This window comes from Xyrauchen texanus, chromosome 28 (genome assembly GCF_025860055.1).
Source record: "Xyrauchen texanus isolate HMW12.3.18 chromosome 28, RBS_HiC_50CHRs, whole genome shotgun sequence".
Classification (NCBI taxonomy): domain Eukaryota; kingdom Metazoa; phylum Chordata; class Actinopteri; order Cypriniformes; family Catostomidae; genus Xyrauchen; species Xyrauchen texanus.
The window spans coordinates 33,830,353-33,857,079 of NC_068303.1; the positions used below are offsets into that span (position 1 = coordinate 33,830,353).

General features: G+C 37.9%; 1 protein-coding gene across 1 annotated transcript in view; it reads left to right on the top strand.

The window, feature by feature from the left end:
- The first annotated feature begins 890 nt into the window (after positions 1-890).
- Positions 891-26,727, top strand: part of ufl1 (UFM1-specific ligase 1) — a 28,109-nt gene continuing 2,272 nt past the window's right edge. The window contains exons 1-18 of the mRNA XM_052095887.1: positions 891-1,101; positions 2,421-2,566; positions 2,796-2,824; positions 2,917-3,014; positions 3,196-3,310; positions 4,301-4,431; positions 5,409-5,467; positions 5,560-5,706; positions 10,552-10,727; positions 10,851-11,027; positions 11,712-11,826; positions 16,391-16,513; positions 19,708-19,828; positions 20,019-20,185; positions 22,064-22,191; positions 24,373-24,453; positions 24,557-24,642; positions 24,930-25,110. Of these exons, the coding sequence (XP_051951847.1) occupies positions 1,025-1,101; positions 2,421-2,566; positions 2,796-2,824; positions 2,917-3,014; positions 3,196-3,310; positions 4,301-4,431; positions 5,409-5,467; positions 5,560-5,706; positions 10,552-10,727; positions 10,851-11,027; positions 11,712-11,826; positions 16,391-16,513; positions 19,708-19,828; positions 20,019-20,185; positions 22,064-22,191; positions 24,373-24,453; positions 24,557-24,642; positions 24,930-25,110 (2,157 nt within the window). The 5' untranslated portion in view covers positions 891-1,024. The remainder of the gene's footprint in view (positions 1,102-2,420; positions 2,567-2,795; positions 2,825-2,916; positions 3,015-3,195; positions 3,311-4,300; positions 4,432-5,408; positions 5,468-5,559; positions 5,707-10,551; positions 10,728-10,850; positions 11,028-11,711; positions 11,827-16,390; positions 16,514-19,707; positions 19,829-20,018; positions 20,186-22,063; positions 22,192-24,372; positions 24,454-24,556; positions 24,643-24,929; positions 25,111-26,727) is intronic.

Genomic DNA, 26,727 nt, shown 5'->3' on the forward strand with positions numbered 1-26,727 from the left:
ACTTGTGTGCCGACAGTTCTCACGTAAGTTAGGAGGTAAAGTTCACATTAAGGGTTAGTTTGTAACTAAGTCGGTGCTTAATGCAAGACCTAACTAGTAAGTCGTAAATTCTCCATATGCGTAGTCGCATAATATGATGTTTACCTATATTGATCCAATAAACAGCCTTAATTTATGAAGCCGTGAATTTAAGTTTTATCTCGCTACAATTGATGTTCAAACCTTGTCTGCTCGTGTAACTGTCAGCTATAATACATTACATCCCTTTAAAATATGATACGTAATAAAAGTAGATAGTATATTTGCCCTGTGTAAATAACAATATATAGGAACTGTTTAACATAAACGAGTGTTAATGCCATCATCATCACATATGTCAAAATGATTAATGACTATCACGAAAAACATGAGCACATTGATGTCATTAAATGAGTCTGCTTTTTTATTCCAACCATTACTCCTGGTCGGAGGCTTCCATAAATATTTTATTTGTATGTAGGGTTACGTCCTACCTTAGTTTAATGGTGCAACTCTCACATATGTAGTAGTGCGTAAATTGAGACTTAGTGCCCATTTACGTCACAACTAGGCTAAGTTTTAACTTACGTATAGGTGGTGCAACCGGCCCCTGGACTTATGTGTGTTGCTGTGCGCGCTGCAGTGGCACGTGCCCCAGTAAAAGGGGTCTAGTGACCACCTTTTCAAGTTTAATACGTGAAATGATTTACAGAAATTACTTTAACCTAGTGATATGAAATAATGGTTCGAATGTAAGAGAAATGCATCTCCTGTCCTGTCATTAAAGTGAAGCCAGCTTTGTTTCGTCTTGTCCAAAAACGCGTTTTTAAGACACAACACCGTTTGTCCCTCTTGGTGTTTCGTCTGACGTTTGCGGAAGGCTGACGTGTGTTTGCCATGAGTGTGGCCTAACAGAACAGCTGCTGTTTCAGTGTGTGATTATTTGACACGGATTAAGACATATATTTTAAATTAAATAAACTAATTCGAGTGCACACGTGAAGTCATGGCAGCCGACTGGGAGGAAATCAGGCGTCTTGCTGCGGATTTTCAGAGAGCTCAGTTTGCAGACACTGTGCAAAGGTAAAGATAATATTATTATCATTAATATTATTACATATTATTAACCTTCACTAGTCCATTTTAACAGCCATGCGATGTGAGAAAGTAAGTTCTTAAAAGTACATGACGTTCCTCAAAACAAATAGAGGTAATTAAAGCTGCATGCATAATAATCATGAAATAATTGGCTTAATGGTATTTGAAATAGTTTTAGGTGCAGTATCTTCAAGTCAAACTTTGTCGTAGTACAATGTTATTTCCAACAATCTACATATAAAAAAAATAAGCAGAACATGTGTAAAACATTAAATTATGAAAAGGGATATTTTGCAGTATATGTAACCATATAAAGTAAAAGTAGCAGCTGTGCAAGATTTTAGCTTAACATTTACAGTGTCAGCCAAAAGTTTGTAATGATGTACAGATTTAGCTGTTTTGTAAGGAAGCTTGACTTTAATTCACCAAAGTGCTATTCAACTGATCACAAAGTATAGTCAAGACATTACTGATGTAAAAAAAAAAACAGCACCATCAATATTTGGAAAAAACGTTATTTATCAAATCTAGACGGACCCCATTTCCAGCAGCCTTCGCTCCAACACATTATTGAGTAATCCTGCTAAATTGCTAATTTGGTACTAGAAAATCACTTGTTTGTTTTTGAGTTGCCACAGTATGCAATAACTGCCATGTCTTAAGGTCAATATTAGGTAAAAAATGACAAAAAAGAGAAACCCGACAAGACAGTCACATCTATGGCAAGTGCTACAGGAAGTGTGGGGTGAAATATCACCTGAGTATCTGGACAAACTGACAGCTGGAATGCCAAGAATCTGCAAAGCTGTCATTACTGCACATGTAGGAATTTTTGATGAGAACACTTTGAAGTAGTTTAAGAAGTTCTGAACAATGTTTTCAAATTGTAATTGTAATTTTTCATGTTATTAATGTACTGACTATACATTGTGATCTGTTGAATGCCACTTTAGTGAATAAAAGTACCAATTTCTTTCCATAAGAGCAAAATCTGTATATTATTCTAAACTTTTGGCCACCAGTATATATGAATGCGTAAGGTGGCATAATGTATAAATAACATATCAAACCACAGGCAATATAATCTTCCTAAGAGTATTTTGTGCCAATCACCAATTATATATAAGCACTATGGTTTATGTCTGGGAATGTATTCATATTACTCACCCACATACCTAAAGAAAATACTTTTTTCCCTGCCAAGAAGTGTGTTCTTCATCAAATGTACATATTAAATCAAATGACAGTATGCGTTTTTGGATGCAGCCATTGAGTCACTTTGATTGCATATGTGTTGAATTCAGGTTGTCTGAGAGGAACTGCATTGAGATAGTGGCCAAGCTGGTGGAGGATAAGAAGATAGATGTGGTTCACACTCTGGATGGGAAGGAGTATGTGACCCCTGCACAGATCAGCCGAGAAATACGTGATGAACTCTACATGCATGGAGGTTGGTGTTTATTGCAAACACAGCGCACATATGAGTTGTTCAAACTTGTTTATGGAGATGTGAACTAAGCTTCACATTTTCACAAGTACAGTGCATTAAGATAATAGCCAAGCACACCTTTAAAGATATTTAAATTGCATGTTATAAATGTTACTAATCTAACATATAAGGTGCTTCAACTACAAGATCATTGCCTACTTGTATCTAACATTTTGCCTTATCTTTTAAGGGAGGATTAATGTTGTTGATCTTCAAAAGGTAGGTTTGACACATTTTACAACTGACACACATTTTACAATTCATATTCATTTACAAAGGAGTTTGCAAAAGTTCTTAAATATTCCTCATAGATCATCAATATCGATTTGGTCCACGTGGAGAGCAGAGCAAGTGAAATCGCCAAATCAGACAAAGGCACACAGCTGATACTGGGTCAACTGATCGACAAGTTAGTGAAGAACTGATACATGTTTTTAGGGTGTTTGTTAGTAGAAATCTGAACAGTAAGTTTATAAGAGTTTGTAGGTGGCTTATTACCATGAAATAAACCGGTCCTTAAATGCTTGCCATTAAAGTCTTTGAAATATTGAACCAATGCGCTTTCCTCCATCTGGTCTCCTCCAAATAAGAACATTCTTGGATCGCCTTGCTGAGGAGGTGAATGATAAACTACAGGAGGCCGGACAGGTGAACATCGCAGAGCTTTGCAAAATGTACGATCTACCTGGAGATTTTCTTACTGAGGTGAGTTCAGTCAGCATGGAGTATTGTTATTATGCATGTTAGAATGCATCATACGGATAAACTGTCCATTTGTGTAAACTTGCTTGCAATATTGCAACAGTAATGGTCATTAGTGTTAGACCAATATATTGGCCAATATAGACTGATCAGCCGATATTTGTCCATTTTGCGTTTATCGGTATCGACCGATTAACAGAAGTGTTAACATTCCCTTGTGTCAGTTCCAAAATCTACCAATATATTTGTCAATGGTTTGTCAACACCGTTTTTCTCCATGTTTAAGTAAATTTGAGTAAATATTTCCTAAAATAAGTGTTTGTTTTACTTTTGAAATTTTGTGCACATCTAATTTGCTGTTGTTAAATTGTTTTATATTTATCGGCATTTATTTCGGCTATCGGCTGTCCTGCTCTCTAGATATCGGTATCTGCATCGGCCATTAAAAAACCCATATTGGGTAACAACTTATTGTCATTTTGTATTGTGTATGTGTCTGTAATAATTGTCCTCTGTTACACTGATAATGTTATTGCAAATCAATACATTATATCGATTTTATTTAGTTTAAAAAAAATCACTTTGTGGGGGGCCTGGGTAGCTCAGCGAGTATTGACGCTACCTACTAAACCAAATTGGCCCGGTTGCTAGGGAGTGTACATGTAGTCCTTAATGTAGTCCTTGTGGTCGCGATTATTGGTTCTCGCTCTCAATGGTGCGCGTGGTAATTTATGTGTGGATCGCGGAGAGTAGCATGAGTCTCCACATGCTGTGAGTCTCCGCGGTATTGTGCACAGCAAGCCACGTGATAAGATGCCTGGATTGAAGGTCTCAGATGCGGAGGCAAATGATACATGTCCTCCACCACCCGGATTGAGGTGAGTAACCATGCCACCACAAGGACTTACTAAGTAGTGAGAATTGGGCATTCCAAACTGGGAGAAAAGGGGATGTTTACTGCCCTCAAATGTTTAAGCTTGTTCCCTCTACTAGGAGCTGAATAAGAGACTAGGCAGAGTGATCCAAGGACAGATTGATCAGTACAACAGAGGAATGATCTTTACTCAAGCTTTCCTCTCCAGACACAAAGCTCGCATATGTGGCCTGTTTAGTGCCATCACAAGGTAAGCAACACCAGGGCATCGCTCTCCTTCTCGTATAGAAAACATATAATACTGTTTTTACTGTAAGATGCTATAAATATAAACACATCTGCATGAGTGACAAATAACCAATAAAACTAGAGTGTATTTAAACATGTCAGCCACTGTTTTTAATGGCTACTTTTACATGGACCCCAGAAAGCGGCTTTTTGCAAGAAATCGTCTTATTGTGAGATAGTGGTGTTCCCGTTTACATGCACTGTATAAGCGACATACTAATTACTCCTGTAAACATGCCACTCGGTCCGTAAGCAGCTTTATCCACAGCAATGTAATTTCTTTGTGGTGCTTGTGTAAATAACAAACAGGGCATTCGAGGAAGACTTTGCTTGTTAATTCTCTGTTGCTTTGCTTCTTGCCAGATATTGCTGAGTTGTTGCTGTGTTTGATTCCTTAACTTTCCAGAGTGACTTACAGCGGAATTACTGCAATAGTGACATTTTCCTCTTACGTTAAATTTGGGTTTCCCCCAGTGTATGAGCGCTTATGTATGTAAGGACAGTCAATATTTTAGGTTGTTGTGTATAAATTGGGACAAATTATGGTTTTTCTCAATGTTCTCCCAAAAATGCTGAATTCTTAATGCTGTGTTGACTTGCTGTTGGACTCATCCTATGATGTTTATTATCCAGTCTGTTTACACATATTAGGGTTAGGAGTTAGCGTTAGCACTTTTCAAAACCTTTAAGAATGATGCTTTTGCGTTTACATGGCCACATAAACTGAGAAATGCACTTTGTTTTGTCTCAATTAATTCAGTTTACATTTGAACACCTTTCTAACACATGACTCAATCTTGCAGTACATATTGGCGATCAATATAATTTCCATTATTACCACTGATAAAAATGCTAAATTTAATACATGTTATTAATTTATTCCTGTTTTTTTTATGTCTTTCCTTTTCTTGTTTTTTTTAATGGTTGTGATTTCTGTAGGCCTACGCAAGTCAGCAACTTGTTAAATCTGTATGGTTTTCAGGAGAATCTGTTATACTGTAAGTATTGCAGTTTTCCTTCTCACATAGAAATGACTTATTTATGAATTCTGTGTTTAGATAGCTTATGTGTATTCTTTCTCGTTTATCAGCGGTGCTTGAGGAACTGGTGAACAGCGGCCGTTTGAAAGGCTCAGTGGTTGGAGGCAGGCAGGATAAAGCCATTTACATTCCTGAAATCTACTCCAAAACCCAGAACACTTGGGTTGAGTCCTTCCTCAAACAGAATGGATATTTAGGTGTGTTCATCTTTTATGTGCTCTACACCTGGATTTGCAGCAGCAACTTTAAATGTTATATTTTTTAACATAATGTAGAGCATACCTTTAGCAAATAAATGTTTTATTTTGCACATTGGAAAAGAACATTTGAGGGAGATGGAAACAGCATGTTTTAACAATAAAATAGTCAAATTGGCCTAAAATTAGGAAATATTGTTATTTTGCCTATATTGCCAGATTAACTCTCATATTTTGAATATTATCCTCCTTGCAATATGTCCCTACCAACTTTCAAACCAAACCTACACCCTTGATCCCATTTATAAATATATAGTGCATTGAGAAAGTATTCAGACCAAAACAGAAACCAGATTTTTGATAACTTTGCGAATGTATTACAAAGAATAAAATATAACATTGACATAATTATGCAGACCCTTAACTCCTTTGGCAGCAATTACAAGTCTATTTGGGTATGATGGGACAAGTTCTGCACAACTGGATTTGGGGATTTTCTGCCATTCTTCTCTGCAGATCCTCTCAAGCTCTGTCAGGTTGGATGGGATCCGTCAGTGGACAGCCATTTTCAGGTCTCTCCAGAAATGTTCGATTGGGTTTAAGTCTGGGCTCTGGCTGGGCCACTCAAGGACATTCACAGATTTGTCCCTAAGCCACTCTTGCGTTGTCTTGTCTGTGTGCTTAGGGTCATTGAGGTCCTGAGCACTCTGGACCAGGTTTTCATTAAGGATAGGTCTGTATTTTGCTGCGTTCAGCTTTCCTTCAACCCTGAACAGTCCCTGCCGCTGAAAAACACCCCAACAACATGATGCTACCACCACCATGCTTCACCATTGGGATTGTATTGCACAGGAGATGAGAATTGAGGCCAAACAGTTTGATCTTTGTTTCACCAGACCAATCTTGTTTCTTACAGTGCCAGATTCCTTTTAGGTGCTTTTTTTTTTTTTTATGTGTCTTGCACTTAGGAGAGGTTGTAGTCATACTTGTCCTTCTGCAAGTTTCTCTCCATCTCCACACATGATCCCTGGAGCTCAACCAGAGTGACCATCAGGTTCTTGGACGCCTCTCTTACCAAGGCCCTTCTCCCCTGATTGCTCAGTTTGGCCAGGCGGCCAGCTCTAGGAAGAGTCCTGGTTGTTCCAAACATCTATTTAAGAATTATGGAGGCCACTTTGCTCTTGGGAACCTTCAGTGCTGCCGATATTTTTTGTAGCCTTTCTCAGATCTATGCCTTGGCATTTTCAGCTGTTAGACCTTATATAGAAAAGTGCATACCTTTCCAAATCATGTCCAATCAATTGATTTTGCCACAGGTGGACTCCAATCAAAGTGTAGAATCATCTAAAAGATGATCCATTGAAATGGGATGCATCCGAGCTAAATTTCAAGTTGTCATAGCAAAGGCTCTGAATACTTATGCCAATGTTACATTTCTTTTTAATACATTTGAAAGTTATCAAAAATCAGTTTTTTGCTTTGTCAATATGGGGTATGGAGTGTAGATTGATGTGAAAAAATAAATAAATTAATGTAAAGCATTTTAGCATAATGTAAAAGAAATGAAGGGGTCTGAATACTTTCTGAATGCACTGTATATGATGAGAAAAGCCCTAAAATAATAATTAATGATAGCAATATTAAATATAGTTATTTCAATAATTACTTAGAATATAATAATTCAGAAAATTAAAATACAGTACGTTATTGTAGCAAACGAGAAAAGCATCGATAAGACAATACGAACAGTGGCTTTAGAAGGCAGTATTTCCCATATAGTTGAATATAAGCTAAGCATTGGCCTACAGACCACAGCAATCCATTTTGCATTTGAATTCATCAGTCTGTCCAAGAAATGTTTTTTTTCCCCATGGTAATATACATGTGTCAGACGGATGCTTTTGTAGCATTTCACTTTGGTTGTGTGGCATCAAAAACACAGCGCTTTTAAGCCACTGTGTCACGTTAAACATAGTTTAAAACTTTCTTGTTTCTCTAAAAGTTCTTGAGAACCCTGCATTCGAAGATTTGCTCAGTGCAGCTGTGCTTGATAGCAAGAATGCTTTCTCACCTTGAGCTGTTGCTGGTGTCAAGCAAACTTGAATCCCTGTTCACACATGCAGAGACTTTTTTCCTTGATGTCTCTAGTCTCTGCACCGTGAAGTCTCTAGTGAGCATTCCTACTGCTGTTGCTCTGACATTATTAGTGGACTGGAGAGTGTTTTGAAATAAACTACCGTTTTAAATCATTAACAAGATAAAAAAATCTATCAATGTAGAATTAATCTCACTCAGACTACTAAAAGTTTCTGTTCCATGCATCCTTTTTACTATATCCATGTATATTGTGGTTACAGACAAATCATTTAAAACAGTGAAAATGCTCACAGAATCTTTAAGTTCTCCTCTGGCCTACACTTGACTCCAATATCTCAGGAGATGGATAACGTGAGCTCCAATTATATCATCTCTCCTACTGTCCTATTGGTAGTTCTAGCCGAAGTCGTTTCTCTTTTCTCAACTTTCTGAAGTTGTGGACATGCCCACATCTAGTCGCCAGATGTCGCTATTGCTGGAAGTAGCCATCTTTCATCGAAAATGTATGAAAATTTGTTGCTAGAAGTCGCTGCATGTGTGAACAGGGCTTGAGTGTGGTTTGTTGTCTGTACAGCGGCACGTTGCCTATACAGCTAGAGATTCGCTTCCTGCCCCCTGCTGAAAAAAGGTGTTAATTTAAGCTTGAATTGCTCAGATGGTAGGAATATTCCTTATTACAGTCCAGGGATATGATTAATAGAACACAACAGTCTGGTTCCGGAAGTAATAATCACATTCAGTTTTTCCTTAATTTAATTGATTTTCAACGATAATTTATAATCCTTTAAAGACATGAGTTCCAAGGTTGTTCAGTGGTACATGCCTTTGAAGCTATCAGTCCTCTTTTTTTTTTTTTTACTTTTATTGTTTAAAAAAACTTTAATATTGGAATTCTTAATAAACATCTGCACTATCATGAGTAAGATCCAGCAATCAGAGAACCGGAGCCAACAAACCCTGCCAAACAAGTCAAGCAGTGACTGCCCACTTCCATAACTCACTGCGAATGACACAACAAAGTCGGTCTCCCTACATATATACATACATGCATATTTGTAAATATCGGAATATTTTGCAATAAACTTAAAATTAGGGCTGTCAATTGATAAAATTGTTTAATCGAATTAATTACATGGTGTCCCTATTAATTAATCGCATATACAAAATTTGCTGAGAAAGCCCCTCATAAAACAATAATTCATTATATAATGATTATACATATTTATATCAATATATAATTATACATTGTTAGGAGGGCTTGTTTAAGGACCCGTCAATGTACACATGCGTTAGACATGCTTGTGTAGCGTCTCAGGTGCGTTGTGTCATAAACATAAAATGTATAGGTCACTGTGTCAAGTTAAATATAGTTTAATACTCAATCTTTAAACACATCTTTAGATCCCTTAGTTCGCATTTGCACTCCATGTGTTTTGAACGCAAGAAGGTAACACATGTTTGTGTTGTTCTGCTGCTGTAGGTTGTTTTCTACACTGTATAAACTGTGCGTTGCTCATACAGTTGAAATTTCACTTACTGCCCTCTGGAGTAAACCGGTGGTACTATAAGCTTGCATTTCTCAGGAATCTTCCTTATTATGGTCCGGGGGCATTGCGATTAATTGCATTAATTTTAACATGTTATTTTTGGTAAAATTAATCGCACTGAAATCGACAGCCCTACTTAAAATATATTGTTTCTATACTTATCAACTACCTCAAATCAAGAGTTTATATATTCCCATAATTTTTTATTTAATTACATCATCCGCAATGCTTCATGGCATTATAGTTTTTGCCCTCATGAAAATCTGTATGTACACAGTCTTGTATCTTTTGTCCAATTTTCAAATACTTTTTGCCTCGAAACAAAGTTTGTAATGTTGTGATTCACCTCAAGAGCTGGTTGGTTTGGTTCATGGTTTACAACTCCTTTATGAAGGATTTTATGAAAAGCCAATTGAAGGAATTAATGGGAAAATTACTTCTGGAACCCAGATGGCTGAAAAAGTGGACGGGCACTGTTGTGCTCTACATTAATTTCTTTAACTCGTTATTATTTCTATAATAAATCACACTTAATTAACGTGTTAAATTGACAGCCTTAATTGTTCAATAATTCCAATGTACGCATTGCTTGAGCTAATAAATTGTATTTTTTTTACTTCTTGAATGTGACTTAAAATTGAAAATTGAAAGTGCAAAATAAAGCTTGTGGATAACAAAATGTAAACACACAAAATTAACAGAGGAAAATAAATAAATTAATATATATCTCAGACCTTCCGTACTGCACTACATATGTCCACACTGCATTTGTAGTGTAAATTCTAAAGAAAACAACTCTCGGATTTGAAACATTTGGAAAGGCCATACATAATGTCAAAATGTCTGAGACCACTAGTGAAAATGCTTATTTGTGAACTTTTTCAAATTTACTACACTTCTTTCAATACAATTTATATTATCTGTATAGCAATTTGAGTGAAAAGTTGAATAAAAAAAATAATGTACACACGAAGCTCCCCTCAACAGATTTCAATGGTCAAGAGGTCACAGGAGATGCATTTTAGAGGTGTTAATAGCAGGTCAAGATGGCAATCTGTCTCCGTTGACCACTTATGATCCGATCACCAGAGACGGATAGGAATACCAGGTGTAAATGGGCCCAAGATGCTGTAGGAAAAACTGAATCAGACAGTGATGATTGTAAGCTCTTCCCTGACCATTTGTTTGCTTTCTCCTGTAGAGTTTGAGGCGCTGACCCGTTTGGGGATACCTGATCCAGTCAGTTACATAAAGAAGCGCTTTAAGTCCCACAAGTTGCTTTTTCTCAAGTCCGTGTGTGTTGGCAAAGCCATTGTAGATCAGTTGGAGGCCTCTGTGGAGGAGGCCATCAACTCAGCCACTTGGGTTGACCTACAGGTACAGTCGTGCAACATTTTGATATAATGACAATGTTATCAGTCATTTCACAAAAATGTGATTACAGCAGCTAATTTCGGTTTTAATTCTAAGAATCTAATGTCTCTCAATTCTATTCTATAGCCGATGCTGCCTAGCAGTCTATCCGAGGAGGATATAGGAATTGTATTAAACGAGGTGATGAGGTCGATGAATGTGCAGTCCAGCGCAAGGCTTCTGTCCACTGTCATAGTCAGCGAAAAGTTCATCAGCGGATGCCTCGCTTTATTTGATGACATCATGCAGCAGAAAGCGCAGAAGGTTCGTAAGCTTTTCCTCGAGTGCAATTCAGTTTAATTTAATTTCTCTCCTGCTTTAAAAGACATACAGTGTCTGCAAGTGCTGTGGTGAATATGCTGTATTACAGATCTTTACGTGACTAATGATATTATAAAAATTATGTCATCACATTATTAATCCAATAATATTCAATACACTCACTTCGTTGTGAGTGTATTGCCTCCTTATAGCGAGAAGGGTCTGTCTGCCTCCTGTAACACCACTACAAATTATGCCCCTTTCAAGTAACCGGCGAAATGCTGAAGTCTTGCAACAGTTGGATGTCACATTCATATACTGTGTTTGAGTTTATATTGAGTCCCGCAACAACCCTACACCTGTACCTGCCCTAACAAAAAAGATTAAAATGATTGAATATAATCATATGCCTTATCACTAGGTGGCAACAGTTAGTAGAAACGTGATGAAAATGAAGAGTAGAAGAAAATGCTAAGCTAATAGGCTAACTGTTTAGCTTGTGAGCTAACTGGAAAAAACAAAAACACAAATGTTCAGTTTATATCTTCAGTTTAATAATATGACATGTGACATATAATTTAAAATTTAAAGTTATTCTTTATGTATAAAACAGCCATTGCATAGGAGTTTAAGGTTGTATGGGTCTGTCAGAGAATGTGTTGTCTATGTTTTTTGCTCTGTTTGTAGGAAGTGAAGAATAACCCTGTTTTTCTGATAACGGAGGAGGATATTAAACAGACGTCTGTGCTGTTGGAGACCTCAAAGAAAGAAAGAAGAGATGATCGACGGAAAAAGGCTGCAGGTAAAGAGATTTTAGTCCAGATATTTGCCTGTAAGGAATATTCCGGGTCCAATACAAGTTAAGGTCAATCAACAGAAAATGTGGCATAATATTGGTTACCACAAAAATCTATTTGAACTAGTTTTTTCTTTAGAAAAAAAAGCTAAATCTGTGTTCCAATGAGGCACTTCATCATCATCATCGGCAGTCCGTCGTGTATCGACGATGACTGTCTGGATTGGAGGCTATTGTAGGCAGGCTCTCGTGTGGGCTAGAAGGCCTGCTCTCGATCTACAGCAGCGATGGCATTTGCTACAGACAAAGTCTTTTGCTGCAATGGAATAGTGCCGCCTCTCATGGGCTTTCTCATAGTCTTTCTGACGCTTTTTCTCAATAGCTGTGACAGCGATTTTCAATCCATTCTGCCATTTCTCACGCTGCAGGGCCTGTTCCTCCCAGCTTTTCGGGGAGATCCCGGTGTTCCTCATATGTCTTTTCAGGGCATCTTTAAAACGCAGTTTTTGACCACCGCGGCCCTCTTTTGCCCTCTTTTTGCTCTGCGTAATAAAAAACTGCTTTGGGCAGTCGGCTGTCACTCATCCGGCGCACATGTCCAGCCCATCGCAGTTGTGATGATGTAATAAGGGCTTCAACACTGACAGAGCCAGCTCGTTGGATTACCTCTACATCTGGGATTCGATCCTGCCATCTGATGTGTATAATGGCACGTAGATGACGTAGCTGAACTCGTGTGAGTGTTTTGATATGTCTGCTGTAGAGCGTTAAACACTCGGTGGCATAGAGCAGGCAAGGAAGTACAGCAGCATTGTAGACTTTCACTTTTGTGCTGTACGAGATGTCATGACGGCTCCAGAGGCGCTTCTCAAGAGAGCCAAAAGCCTTGGTAGCAGACTGAATTCTCCTCTCAACTTCCAGATCTGAGGAGTTTGTGTAGGTCACTGTACTGCCAAGGTATGTGAAGGCCTTGACAGATTTCAGGGGCTCTCCATGTACCGTCACTGGCTGTGGCTCACTCATATTGTTGGAAAACATTGGTGGTGGTTGATACAAAAGTTCGGACTTAGAGATGTTAATGTTCAGACCGAACAAATCTGCTGCCCACGAAAACCAGTCTACTATATGCTGCATGTCCTCAGCGTTGTTAGCCACGAGAGCAGAATCATCTGCATAGAGCAGCTCCCGGATGCATAGTTCTCTGGTCTTGGTGGTTGCTCTAAGTCGGGCTAAGTTGAAAAGCTTGCCGTCTGTCCTAGTGCAAATAAAGATCCCCTTGTACAGATCAAGGCACATTGAATCTAGCACAGCTGTGAGGTATAGTGAGAAAAGCGTCGGTGCAAGCACGCATCCCTGTTTCACACCATGGTTAACTTCAAAGGCTTCACTGGGTTCCCCACCAATGAAAACTTGTCCTTTCATCCCTATGTGAAACTGCTTGATGATGTTGACAAGCTTCTCGGGGCATCCATAGATCTGTAAGACTTTCCAAAGAGTTTCTCGGTCGACCGTGTCGAAAGCCTTTGAAAAGTCTATGAACACCACAAAGAGAGACTGATGTTGCTCCACTGCTTTCTCCTGTAGCTGCCGTAGAGTAAAAATCATGTCAGTGGTAGATCTCCCCGACCTAAAGCCGCATTGACTCTCTGGTAGGACTTGCTCGGCGAGGTTTTTGAGCCGACTGAGTGTGATTTTAGCCAGAACTTTGCCTGTTATGGCTAACAAGGAAATGCCTCTGTAATTTCCACAGTCTGCTCTGTCTCCCTTTCTCTTGTAGACTGTGACAATCAGTGCATCCTTGAAGTCCTGAGGTACACACTCATGAACAAGGCAGCTGTTAAAAAATTTCAGGAGCTCCTCTCTGAGTACTCTTCCTCCTTTCTTGAGCACCTCTGAGGGGATTCCATCTAGACCTGGTGCTCTGTGGCTTGCTGTGGCCTTTAGGGCTTTCTCAAGCTCTTCCATAGTGATCTCACAACAGAGGTCATCGCGACTCTGGTGTCTCTTTAGCCATTTACAGGCATCTGGTTCAGCGGATCCCTGCTGATTTAGCAGATTACAGAAATGCTCTTTCCATCTACTCTGAATCTCATGTAGTTCAGTGTAGAGTTTTCCTCCATCTGCTGACTTGACAGGTGCCACTGCATTGCTCCTTGGACCATAGATGGCCTTTAGTCCTGTAAACAATCCATGATAATCATGGTTGTCAGCCATGCTTTGCAGTTTTTCTGCCTGCCTACGCCACCAGTCGTTCTTTATTCATCTCACCACTCTCTGTACTTTGGCCTTGATCTCAGCAAAAGCAGCCTTACTCCTATTAGAGTTTTCCTGCAGATGTCGCTTATGCAGGAGGTGCTTTTCATCCAGCAGCTTCTGGATCTCCTCCTCATGTTCCTGAAACCAGTCAGGTATCCTACGCTGTGGGTGACCTAAGGTCATTTCTGCTGCAGAATAGACTGCCTTCTTCAGTGCTTGCCATTGTTCTTCAATGTCCTCTGATCCTACTGTTTTGACTTTTGCACCATTTACTGCAGAGTTTTTTAGGGGTTGTGCCATTAGTTTTTCTCCTTGGCAGGGTTATCTTGTGTCTGATCTGACACCTCACAAGGTAATGGTCAGTCGAACACTCCGCCCCACGCATGACCTTGGTGCACATGATCTCATGAAGCCCGCTCCTACGGGTAACAATGTAGTCTAGCAGATGGTAGTGTCCAGAGCGTGGGTGTTTCCATGTGAAGAAGTTCTTATCTGGCTGACTGAAGAAGGTGTTCGTGAGACATAGCTCTTGTTGAGCACAGAAGTTAAGCAGGAGGTCTCCGTTGGTGTTCTTTTTACCTTTGCCGAACTTTCCAATGATTCCAGCATAGGTTTCACAGTCACTTCCCACCCTTGCATTGAAGTCACCCGCAACTAACAGCTTGTGTTGTGAGGGGACTCTGCTTACAATCGTTGTCAGATTCTGGTAGAAAGCCTCCTTTTCCTCATCTGGGTAGGTCATGGTTGGGGCATACACACTGACAATGGTCAAATGCCTGTTGTTCTCAATTGGTACACATATAACCATCATCCTCTCAGAGACGAATGTTGGCAGAGTTGTCAGCTTGATCTTGTTATCGACAGCGAAGGCCACACCAGCGTCTCTCCTTCCCTCTGTCTTTCCAACCCAGAAAAAGGTGTAGTTTTCCTCTTGCACCTGACCCTGACCCTCAATCCCTCAGTGAATGGGGCCAATCCATATAGGTTAAAACACTCACTATTTAAACAATATATCAATATCGTTAACATAATTTGTGTGATAAAATCGCTAACTAACCTTTTCTGTGTACAGTTATAGCCAATTTTACAGTTCATTCCATGATGTATTGCCTAAAATGGCAATTTAAACAACTTTACATTTCTGCCTTTAAAACCTCCTAAAATTGGCCCAAATTATTTCCATTATAAATGCTTCCCTATAATCTCCATTTTTGCTTTGGAAAAGATAAGGAAGTGTCCAATATTTTTGGTATGGTAATCAACATCACAAATGCTGTGGATTGAGTTTAGCAAGCATTGAACAATCCTTTAAATGATGCAATGGCTTGATTAAATCATAAACTGTTGGTTTGAAAGTGGCAGAGGGTTGAGAATACCATTAGTATAGCTTACAGGAAAACATTAAATAATAAAAGTTTACCTAGTGTACTTATTTACCTGCATTATAAATGGGTTATTTTTAAGACATTATATATATATATATATATATATATACACACAGGACTGGATTTATAAATACACACACACACACACACACACACACACACACACACACACATACATGCATGCATACATACATACATATATCTATATATAATGTGTGTTTAAAAAAATAAATACATTTTCACTGAGCCAAAACATTATGACCACCTGCCTAATATTCTGTTGGTCCTCCGCGTGCCGCCAAAACACTGCTGACACGCCGAGGCATGGACTCTACAAGACCCCTGAAGGTGTCCTGTGGTATCTGGCACCAAGACATTAGCAGCACATCAGTGTATTTATTTATTTTTTGTACAGTATTATATTTGTATACATATATTTATGTATAACGTGTGCAGTAGTTTTTGAAATTGACCCAAAAATAAAATTCTATCATGTACTCACCTTCATGCTGTTCCAAACCTGTATGTCTTTGTCTTATATTTTAATGTACTAGTGGCAGGTTTCCATTCAATGACAATCTATGGGGAGTGAAGCTTTAAAAAGACCACAAAAGTACCATTAAAATATCACAAAATTATTTCGTATGACTATATTGCACTGTATTCCGAGTCTTCTGAAGCCAAACAATAGCTGTACTTTTGCAACCTTTTTAAAGGTTGAAAGCTCCAGTCCCCATCTTGTCATTGCATAGAAAACTGTTCCATTCTTCCATGAAGAAAGAATGTTATATGGGTTTGGAAAAACAGGGGTGAGGGTAAATGACAAACTAGGGCAAACTTTTCCAGTTGTAAGACAAACTGTTACAGTAATGTTGTATAATAATGATTATAAGGAGTGTGTTTTTGGCTCTGTGCTCATTGTCACTCAGAGGGCAGCGGGAGCGTGAAAGGAGGAGGAGGTGGAAATGCCCGAGAGATCCGAATCCGAAAAACAAAAAAGAAGGGCAGGAAGGATGAAGACAGCGATGATGAGACAACACGTGTCTCTCAGGGTATGAACACAGATACTGAGATTGCTGTGTGCTTGTACAAACACAGACCAAAAGAAAACCTGTACCGATCTACCCTTTGATGAAGTTTGTAATGGCACTTTGAAAACAATCGCCGTAGTGTGTGAACATTTGACACATAATTACAGTAATTCTGACACTATGTGAACGCAGTATAAAATTACGAGATGGTATTTGTTTCAATGGTAACACTCATAATGCCGAAAAGGTATTGTTGATTGGAACAGCAAAATATTTCATCAAACAGAAATATGTGTTAACTACATTTAACTGAGGCCGCTGCAATACTGTTCCTTACTACATGAATAAATATTACGAGTCTCATAGAGTGCATCACAAAGTCCATTTTTAATTGGGTTATCTTTTGAAATGTAATGTATAATGTAAAATGCTGCCAATCAGGACCCCAACAAGATGAACCGAAAACATTTTCTAGCTTGTAAGTTAAGAGGTTTTTTTAAATAAAGTATTAAATATAGTTACGTTTTCAATCCAGGGCCTCGACAAAATGGAAAGAGATTTTCAGCATCGATAAACAAAATAATTTGAAGCTTAACTTATTTGTGGATGCTGTAAATCAACAACAATTTGTAAAAATAGCAGAATAAATTATTAAAATTGGTGAAAACCATAAAAGATATTGTAGACCGTTAATATGAAGCTTCATTTTTGAACCATTTAAAATAAATATTAAAATGATAAAGGCAATAAGTTAGCTACAACATCAACTAATATTTACTTTCCGTATATACAAATATATATACAAAAAAAATAGTTTTTACACGCATATAGTGGCAAGACAAAGTATGTGAACCCTTTGGAATTAGCTTGTTTTCTGCATTAATTGGTCATGAAATGTTATTTTATCAAAGTCACAAGTATAGACAAACTCTATGTGCTTAAGCTAACAACACACAAACAATTATAATCTTTCATGTCTTTATTGAACACATCCCATGAAACATTCACAGTGCTGTGCAAAAAGTAAGTGTACCCTTGTATTTAGTCATTTTCAGTTCTGGTAGCTGCAAATTAGACCTGCACAATGTTCAGAAGGAACATTGGACCATTCTTCCTTACAGAACTGCTTCAGCTCAGCAATATTCTTAGGATGTCTGGTGTGAATGGTTCTATTGAGGTCATTCCACTGCATCTCTATTGGGATAAAGTCTGGGCTCTGACTGGGCCACTCCAAAAGGTGGATTTTCTTTTTTTTGGAAGCCATTCTGTTGTGGATTTACTGTACTTTTGATGTTTAAGGTCACTGTCCTGCTGCATCACCCAACTTCTGCTGAGCTCCAAGACCCAAAGCAGCCCCAAATCATGATACTCCCTCCACCATACTTCACCATTGGGATAATGTTTTTCTGCTTGTATGCAGTGCCCTTTTTACACCATACATGTTCTGCGTGTTCTTCCAAAACAATTCAACCTTAGTTTCATCAGTCCACAAAACATTTTCCCAGTAGCATTGTGGAGTGTCAAGGTGGTCTTTGGCTAACTTCAGATGTGTAGCAATGTGTTTTTTGGAAAGCAGTAGCTTCCTTCGTGGTGTCCTGCCATGGAAACCATGCCTGTTTAATGTTTTCCATGTAGTAGACTCTTAATCGGAGAGGTTAACCAGTTCCAATGATTCCTTCAAATCTTTAGCCCTCACTTTAGGGTTCTTTTTTATCTCGTTGAGCATTCTGCAGCGTGCCCTTTGAGTCATCTTGGCTGGATGGCAACGTCTAGAGAGAGGAGCCACAGTACTAAATCATCTCCATTTATAGACATTTAGTCTTGATGTGGACAGATGCATATCTAAGCTGTTCAAGATAACTTTGTAACCATTTTTTATCTTTATGCAAAGCAAAAAAGGGTTACAAAGTTATCTTGAAGAGCTTAGATATTAAGCTTAGAAAAAAAGAGAACTCCGAAAACCTACAATCAAGAATTGTTGCTCTATGCATAGCAACAGTTCTTGATCATAGGTCTTCTGAGATCTCTTTTTTTGCAAGGCATGGTCCACGTCAGCAGATGCTTCTTGTGAATGGCAAACCAATCTCATTTCATTAACTGGATGCAACGTTTGCCATCATCTGACTCTAATTAGCTTTTGTTGACGTCATTAGCCTAGGGGTTCACAATCTTTTTCCAACCTACACTGTGAATGTTTGAATGATGTATTCATTATGCACAAGAACAATACAATCATTTGTGTTAGTTAAAACAGATTGTGTTTGTTCATTACTTCATTAAATGAAGGTCAATTCAGATTGTAATACAAATTTATACCTAAATGCAGGTAATTCCAAAGGGTTCTTAATTAACACAATTTGGTTACATGTTTGTGTAATTTGTATGTATTTACATAAGTATTTACACTGAATTTACATTTATATGTAGAGCAAGTGCTAAAATGGTACAAAAAGTGTACCAACAGTTCCACAAGCAATTGTTTGTGGTTGAATGAGTGCATCACACATTAATGAGAGAGATGTTGCATGGTTGTTTTTACCTCATTAGTGCAATGTGTGGTTAGAATTGATGTTTATTTTTGCTTTTTGATCAACAACTGACTATAAACCACAGATATATTTAAAGAGTCATTAGACATATGAAATGAAAATGCGTGGATCTGATCTTTGGACACACAGAACACAGATTTAAAGCAAACTTGTGAGTTTTGTAACACGTTTTACTTTCCTAGAAATGTTCAAAAGGCATCTTGCAGTGGTCTGTAGCCATGCTGGAAATCAGAGAATGTTGTAAAAACACTCCATGGAAAAGTTAAAGCAAAACAGAGTTGAAGTTGTTAAATGCTGTGTTAATTTAACTATAGTATATCATGGCTCAACTAAAGTGATGGAGACATTACAATTCACGACAGCTCAGGATGCACTGTGGCAAAATAAGGTACATTTCCTTTGGAGTGCATGCTCCTGAGACACAGCATTTCAGTGAAGGGATCTCTGTGATAAAGTTCTTCTTCACCACTATACAACTCAATCACTGGTGAATGAAATATAGGTATATTTACTAGCCAGTGGCTAAACATTTTTTATTTGCATACCTCAAAATTTGGTCACACATGCGAGTGGTGTACGCTCCGTGTAGAGGGCTGATACATTTTAACCATGTCTGTTTGTAAGTTTCCCACATGTTGATGTGTCTTGGGAATGCATGTGTCACAGGTAGAAATAAGCCAGCAGAGGTGCCCTTCCTGTCAGTGGAGGAGATCATGGAGGTGCTTGAGGAGAAGGTGTGTGACAGCTTTGAAGAGATGCTGCAGGATCTTGCGGAGCTGTTAATAAGGTTCAAAACATTTAGTACTGACATTAACGCAAACTGACACTAGATGTACTTCAACATTAAATCCATGAAAATACTGAAGCAGAGAAGACATGCCTGAGGTTGTTGTTTTCACAGTTTCTGCTTTAGACCATGTCAATGTAGTTTGGAAAAGTGAAGTTGTAGAATCTCATGGAAAAATATTTCCCCCCAGACCATTGTCAAAAACATACCAGGAAGTGGTCCGAACAGCTTTCATGTCCTCTAGTTCGACCGTAGCAGGGGGGAGTCGAAAGAAAAACGTGAAGGACCTTCAGGAGGAAATAACCAACTTGTATAACAACATCCGCCTCTTTGAGAAAGGAAGCAAACTCTTCTCAGGTTTGTCTGTTCTCTCTCTGTTACTTAAAGAGTAGTTTTTTCTCCCCAATTTGGCTTGCCCAATTCCCAATGCACTCTAAGTCCTCGTGGGGCTTAGTGACTCAACTCAATCCGGGTGGCGGAGGATGAATGTCAGTTGCCTCCACGTCTGAGACAGTCAATCCATGCATCTTATTATGTGGCTTGTTGAGTGTGTTACTGTGGAGACATGGTGCATGTGGAGGCTTCACGCTATTCTCCGCGGCATCCACGAACAACTCGCCACGCACCCCACCGAGAGCGAGAACAACTTTATAGTGACCACGAGGAGGTTACCCCATGTGACTACCCTCCCTAGTAACCATGCCAATTTGGTTGCTTAGGAGGCTGGAATCACTCAGCACTCCCTGGATTTGAACTTGCGACTCCAGGGGTGGTAGTCTGCGTCTGTTCTCGCTGAGCTACCAGTTCCCAAAATGTTGGAGTATTAAATAATGACACAACTACACTTACTGGTATGACACAATTCTCAAAAATGTCAAGAAACTGATTTTAAAATGAATTTCATCTTTATTCTTCTAAGGAAATTATTTACTGCTTCATTACTCTTAGGCTCCATTTGCGTTTCATATCTGGATAGTGACTGGATATTCTCTGACTGCAAGGTTTAAATGCAGTCCAGCTAAATGCATCTCCACTGTGATCGGATAGAGATCTTATCCAAGTAACTCGCACAAAATGGAAATGCTTCTTACATATTACATCATAGGAGGTAATCTCAATACAGAATCTGAACGCTTTTCCACTAACTTGAGAACCAAATGATGATTTAACTGACCACGTTACTACATAACCAGCTCACAATTGCATCGCGACCTTTGCTTACAATGAAGCCGGTGCCGTTGAGCAAATCCAGTGCAGATTAACAAGCTTGTAATAGATCATAATATATTAATGTTTTGAATCACCATACAGTTAAACTTAAACAATAAAGTGCGCTTACTCGTGCTGTTCATCCCAAGAAACCTTTGAAAAAAAGACTGGATTTAAAATGTAAATAAACTTCTGCCACTTTCCATGCGTCCAACACCCACTTGCACATTCCATTCTGAAGTGATCATACTTATACCCTATTCCCATCAAAGACAATACCCTACATTGTGGGTGCTTTAAAGGACTGAAAGTCAATAATGGCCATATGCAACTATCATTTTAAGTGATTCTTAATGGAAATTAGGTTTGGATTGTCCCTAGAGCATGTATTGATGTTCCTTCTATGGAGCCTTGGGAAGGTGCGCCTGATCCTATTTTGAGGGAGGGTGCGTTGTGAGTCACATGTTTCTGGGTCCATTTAGCCGGAAGTGAGACTGCAGATTTTAAATTAATGTAACTTCTGAAAACAAATTTCATCAACGTGCAGAACAACACTAGCATGGAGATGTGTGTTTTTTTTTTTTAAAGCAGCAACACTTTAATTTTGATTAATACTTGGGAAGCCTGTGTTACAAGCAAAGCTTAATGTGTGTTTGTGACTGAAAGAAAACGTAAAAATCCCACATCCACACAGGCACAAGAGGTTTTGTTTTTGTGTGTTTATTTTAAATATTGGGTGTTTGCATGCTACATGTGTGTTTACATGCTATTTGTTTTTGCAAATGTATTTTACATATAAACATCTTGAGGCTCTAAAATGTCATCTGTTTCAGAGAACAGTGCAGAAAATAAAAGCATCTCAGCACCTCTAAAAGGTGCATGCTCTATCTGCGGTGGTGTGAATGCATCAAGCACAAACAAGACTAGACTGCAAAAAACAGCACAGATGTTGAACACATTTTTGCAGTGTTTCTCTCTGTTACTCCGTAATCGCAACTTCTGTTTTTTTGTTTTTGGACGTTCTAGATGAGACCCAGGCGAACATTGCCAGGCATGTTTTGAAGACTGTGTGTACAGATGTTACCAATGTTCTGCTAAGCTTTGTGGCAGCTGAGCACATGTCAACAGACTCCACGTCTGCCATCACCAGTGAGGTCCGATCAACTGTTATTCTGGGGACTTTTAGCCATCAGGGTTAATAATATTTTTCACCAACTGCACTGATTTTTTTACATCCAGGGGTTAAATTGGGTTAGATTTTTGTTTACCTTCAATTAAAAAAAAGTTTGTCGTCAATCCAATCTCTCCATGTATCCAAGCCTATTTTTGTTTTATCAAATTTGCATGATTTATTAAAAGTTGTATCTGCAGGCAGGTTTAACTTTAAAAATGGGACAGCTCGCATCAAACCAGGAATAATACTACTGAACTAATGCATACTGTATATTTATCTGTATACGTGTGTCATTTCTGATTGTTCCTTTATTGTATTGTTTATCTTCTAGAAAATAATGTAAGTACCTATTTAGCCGATTGATACATCAGCAGAAAAACGAGATGTCTATTTAACACATTAATTCCGTGTGATTATTGCTATAAAAATGTATGCAATTAATCATGTCCACAGACTGTAATATGGAATATTTATACCACCCCTAAAACTCTGGACTTGCCGGCGGGTCCAAATGGGGCACGATATCCTGAAAAAAGTTTACGCTTAACTTTTAATTCCCTTTATACACAAGTCAGGCATATGAAGTATCATTTGGAAGCTTAGAATCTGAAATTTTCAGAGTATACCATCACTTTTGTATTCGTTACATAAAATAACAAAATAAGGCCTGAAAACCTTTGTCATCAAAAATCATCAAATACAAACATCCTCCGAACTTTGCTGCTGTTAGCCTTGAAGTAGCCAAAGCTTATATATTTGCTCAGATCTTAGCCAGTTTTCTAAAACAATTGCCATTTTTTTACTTGTCTGTGAGCTTGGTTGGCTGAATAATCCAATGTAATTTCTTAGACATCCAGAACAAAATATGCCATCCAGCAGGAAAAGCTTGCTAAACAAATAATTCTAAAAATATTTATACAACTATTGATGATGCAATGTTATATAGAGGATCAGTTTTCCAACGACACCAAGATTGAGCTTCTAGTCTACTCAGAGGCCGAGATATTCAATGAAATAACAAGTGTGGTGCATTAACTGAAAATTAGACTGAATGTCTATGGACGAGCACATCTGTGAGGGCTAAAGTGCATGCAATGGAACTACATTTCAGATCTGTATATTGTGTTGGAATGTGATAGAGAAAAAAAAAATAATAATTCTAGTGCTTGCTGTCATCTTGTGGAATGAAATTAGACGTTTCAAAATGAGAGCATAAACAGAACCAGAATTACATTTACCAATTTGGGACGACAAAAAAAGAACGTTCTTTTTAAGAAGCTTTATTTTGATCATACAATACAAAATTATTTATGAATAATTGAAGACATTTTTTATTATTGTTTGTGGGGTTTTCTGAAAATGAGACCTAGTTTTTTGCAATTAGTCTACATTATGATGTAGACTATTTATATTAGTTTAAAGGAATGTTCCGGGTTCAATACAAGTTGAGCTCAAATGATAGCATTTGTGGATAATATTGATAACCACAAACATTTATTTTGACTTACCCCTCCTTTTTCTTTAAAAAAAAAAAAAAAAAGCTGAAATCTTGGTTTCAGTGAGGCAATCAATTTGTGAACATTAAAATATTCACTCTTTCAAAAGTATAGCCACAAGACAAAGGAAATGCATATATAATTATTTTACAGTGATAAAATCACTTGCTAGTCTTTTCTGTGTAAAGTTATAGCCAATTTTACAACTTCGCTACCATGACGATGTAATGTCAACAAACCCTTAAACGACTGTAAAAACGATTATTTAAACAACTTTACAGCCCAAATAATACACTAGTTTTAACAGAAGAATTAATGCAAGTGCTTTTATAAAATTATACGCTTAAAATGTCTGTGTTTTAACCCCTCCAAAAATTGGCCCATTCACTTCCATTATAAGTGCCTCACTGGAACCCTTTCTTCTTTTTTTTTTAAACAAAAGGAGAGACGATTCTAAACAATTTTTTAAACTAATAACATTATGCCACAAATGCTGTCAATTGAGCTTATCTTGTATTGAACCTGGAACATTCCTTTAAACAGAACGAGACACTTTTCAGTTAGCTCTGTTAAATGTAGTACTCTAATTCATCTGTGAGTGTGCATGTAAATGCCTGCATATTTGTCTTTTTTCTTGTTTTCATGTGTTTATTGCTGATTTGCAGGTAAGACTGAAGATTCTGGCAAAGCTCTCAGATGAGGTTAAAGCTCCTCTGATGAAGTTACACAACAGTCTTAATGGAAAAGTGCGTTTGATGACAGAAAATCTGTCAGTCTCTCTTAAGATATGATCATCTCTCAGCTGTCAGTTAACACAAAAGTTAGAAATTCTCTTTCTGGCTTTTACAGAGCATCGAAGACTTTTTGTCATGTTTGGAGACGAGTGCAGAAGAGTGTGGGCTCCTTCTGAAGAAAGGGGATAAAAAAAGAGAAAGGTAGCATATATTTCTGTTCCCTGCACAACACCGCTTCAGTATTGATCACAAGTGTTTATTCATCTGTCTTTTCTTTTCTGTTCATCAAATAACATGATCTATGTAGTTAAAACATGCTTTTCAGACTACCAAAGTTTACACATTAACTTAATGCATTAATGATTGCTCAAAATACACACATTAAAACTGATTGCACTTGAAAGGGAAAAAATACATGGCTATTAACAGGTAAATTCAGGCTCATGTTACAAAATCATTTCATGGGTAATGTATGATTGTGTGTGCAGGCAGGCTCTCTTTGTGCACCGTCAGGCCCTTTTGGAGCAGCTGAGAGATGCAGAGGACCCTGCGCTTGTGTTGCATCTGACCAGCGTTTTGCTCTTCCAGAACGCCACACACTGCATGCTGCATGCACCGGGACGCTGTGTGCCACACATCATAGGCAGCCTACAAAGCAAGATTCCAGAGGTAACCAAATAAACCCTAAATCTGAAACATGTGAAGCACAGCTGTGCAATGTTGTTAAACAAACAAAAAAATGGTATTTCATGGCAATTATCACTCTCATTTTCAATCTTTTTTTGTCCTTGGGAGGCATTTCAGTTGGAAGACAGAAGCCAAAAACACAAACCATTAACACCAAAATTATCTTATGAGTTATAAAAGTAGGCCTATCTGCTATAATAAAATTAATCGTGTAAATAGAGAGACAACAAACTTTTGTCACCCACGCAGAGTATTAAATTTAACTGTCAGTTTAGTTTTATTATATGCAAATTGTTTGTTTACGTGATGATGAAAAAGCGGGCTTCTCGAGGGAAAAGACGCGGTTATCAGTAAACTCAAGACACTTTACATTATGTGATGGCACTTTGGTCTTGACGATTGCCCCAGGATGTACGTGAATGCAAGCACAGATTATGGGAAAGTGCTTGATGTGTAAATGAACTCATTTTGCAGTCCCAGAACAGTTGCCGGAATGACTTTTCCCAGGATTAATACCAGGATCTCTGTGTGAAAGGGACTTAATTGTGTGTTTAAGGATAGCAAAATAAATACGCTTATTACATTTTAAGAGGAGAAAATATTTCCCATATATTGTCTATTTATTAACATGCTTTAGATGAAACATAGAAACAATATAATTTAATAACTTTTATTTATTTTATAAAACATTATTATAATTGGAAATCTATGGTTTATAGTGAAGAAATATCTGTATGTTCTTTCTGAACTATCGGTAAAACAAGTTTTAACTTGGTTCAATTAGCCTGTGTGATTATGTAACAGTTTACTAATACTAATATTTGACTTCAATATCATCATATTCAGTATTCAAACCTAATATATGCAGGTTTTGATTTGAACACGTTACTTGCTGTCAAAATACAGTGGCAAGAAAGTATGTGAACCCTTTGGAATTACTTGAATTGATATATCAATTTGCTTTAAAATTTGGTTTGATCTTCATCCAAGTTACAAAAGTGAAAAATACACAATCTGTTTTAACTAAGAACACACAAATTTTTGTATTGTTGTACATATTGAATACATCATACAAACATTCAGTGTATGTTGGAAAAACTATGTGAACCCCTAGGCTAAAGACGTCAACAAAAGCGAAGTCAGGATTTGGCAAATCTGGCAGCCAATTAATTAAACTATACTGGAGGTGTGGGTTAGAAATACTTTGACTTAAAGCACTTAAAAAAAAGCCTCTGAAGACCTACGATCAAGAATTGTTGCTTTGTATAAAGCTGGTAAGAGTTACAAAGTTATCTTAAAGAGCTTCGATATTCATCAGTCCACAGACAAATTGTCTTTGAATGGAGACAATTTAGTACTGTAGCTACTCTCCCTAGAAGTGGCTGTCAAAGGGCACACTGCAGAATGCTCAATGAGGTAAAAAATAACCCTAAAGTTACAGCTAAAGACTTGAAGGAATCATTGGAACTAGTTAACATTTTTGTTCATAAGTCTGCTATACAGAAAACATTAAAAACAGGCATGGTTTCCATGGCAGGACACCACGATGGAAGCTGCTGCTATGCACCAGCTGAAGCTCAGTAGTAGTTGGGTGATGCA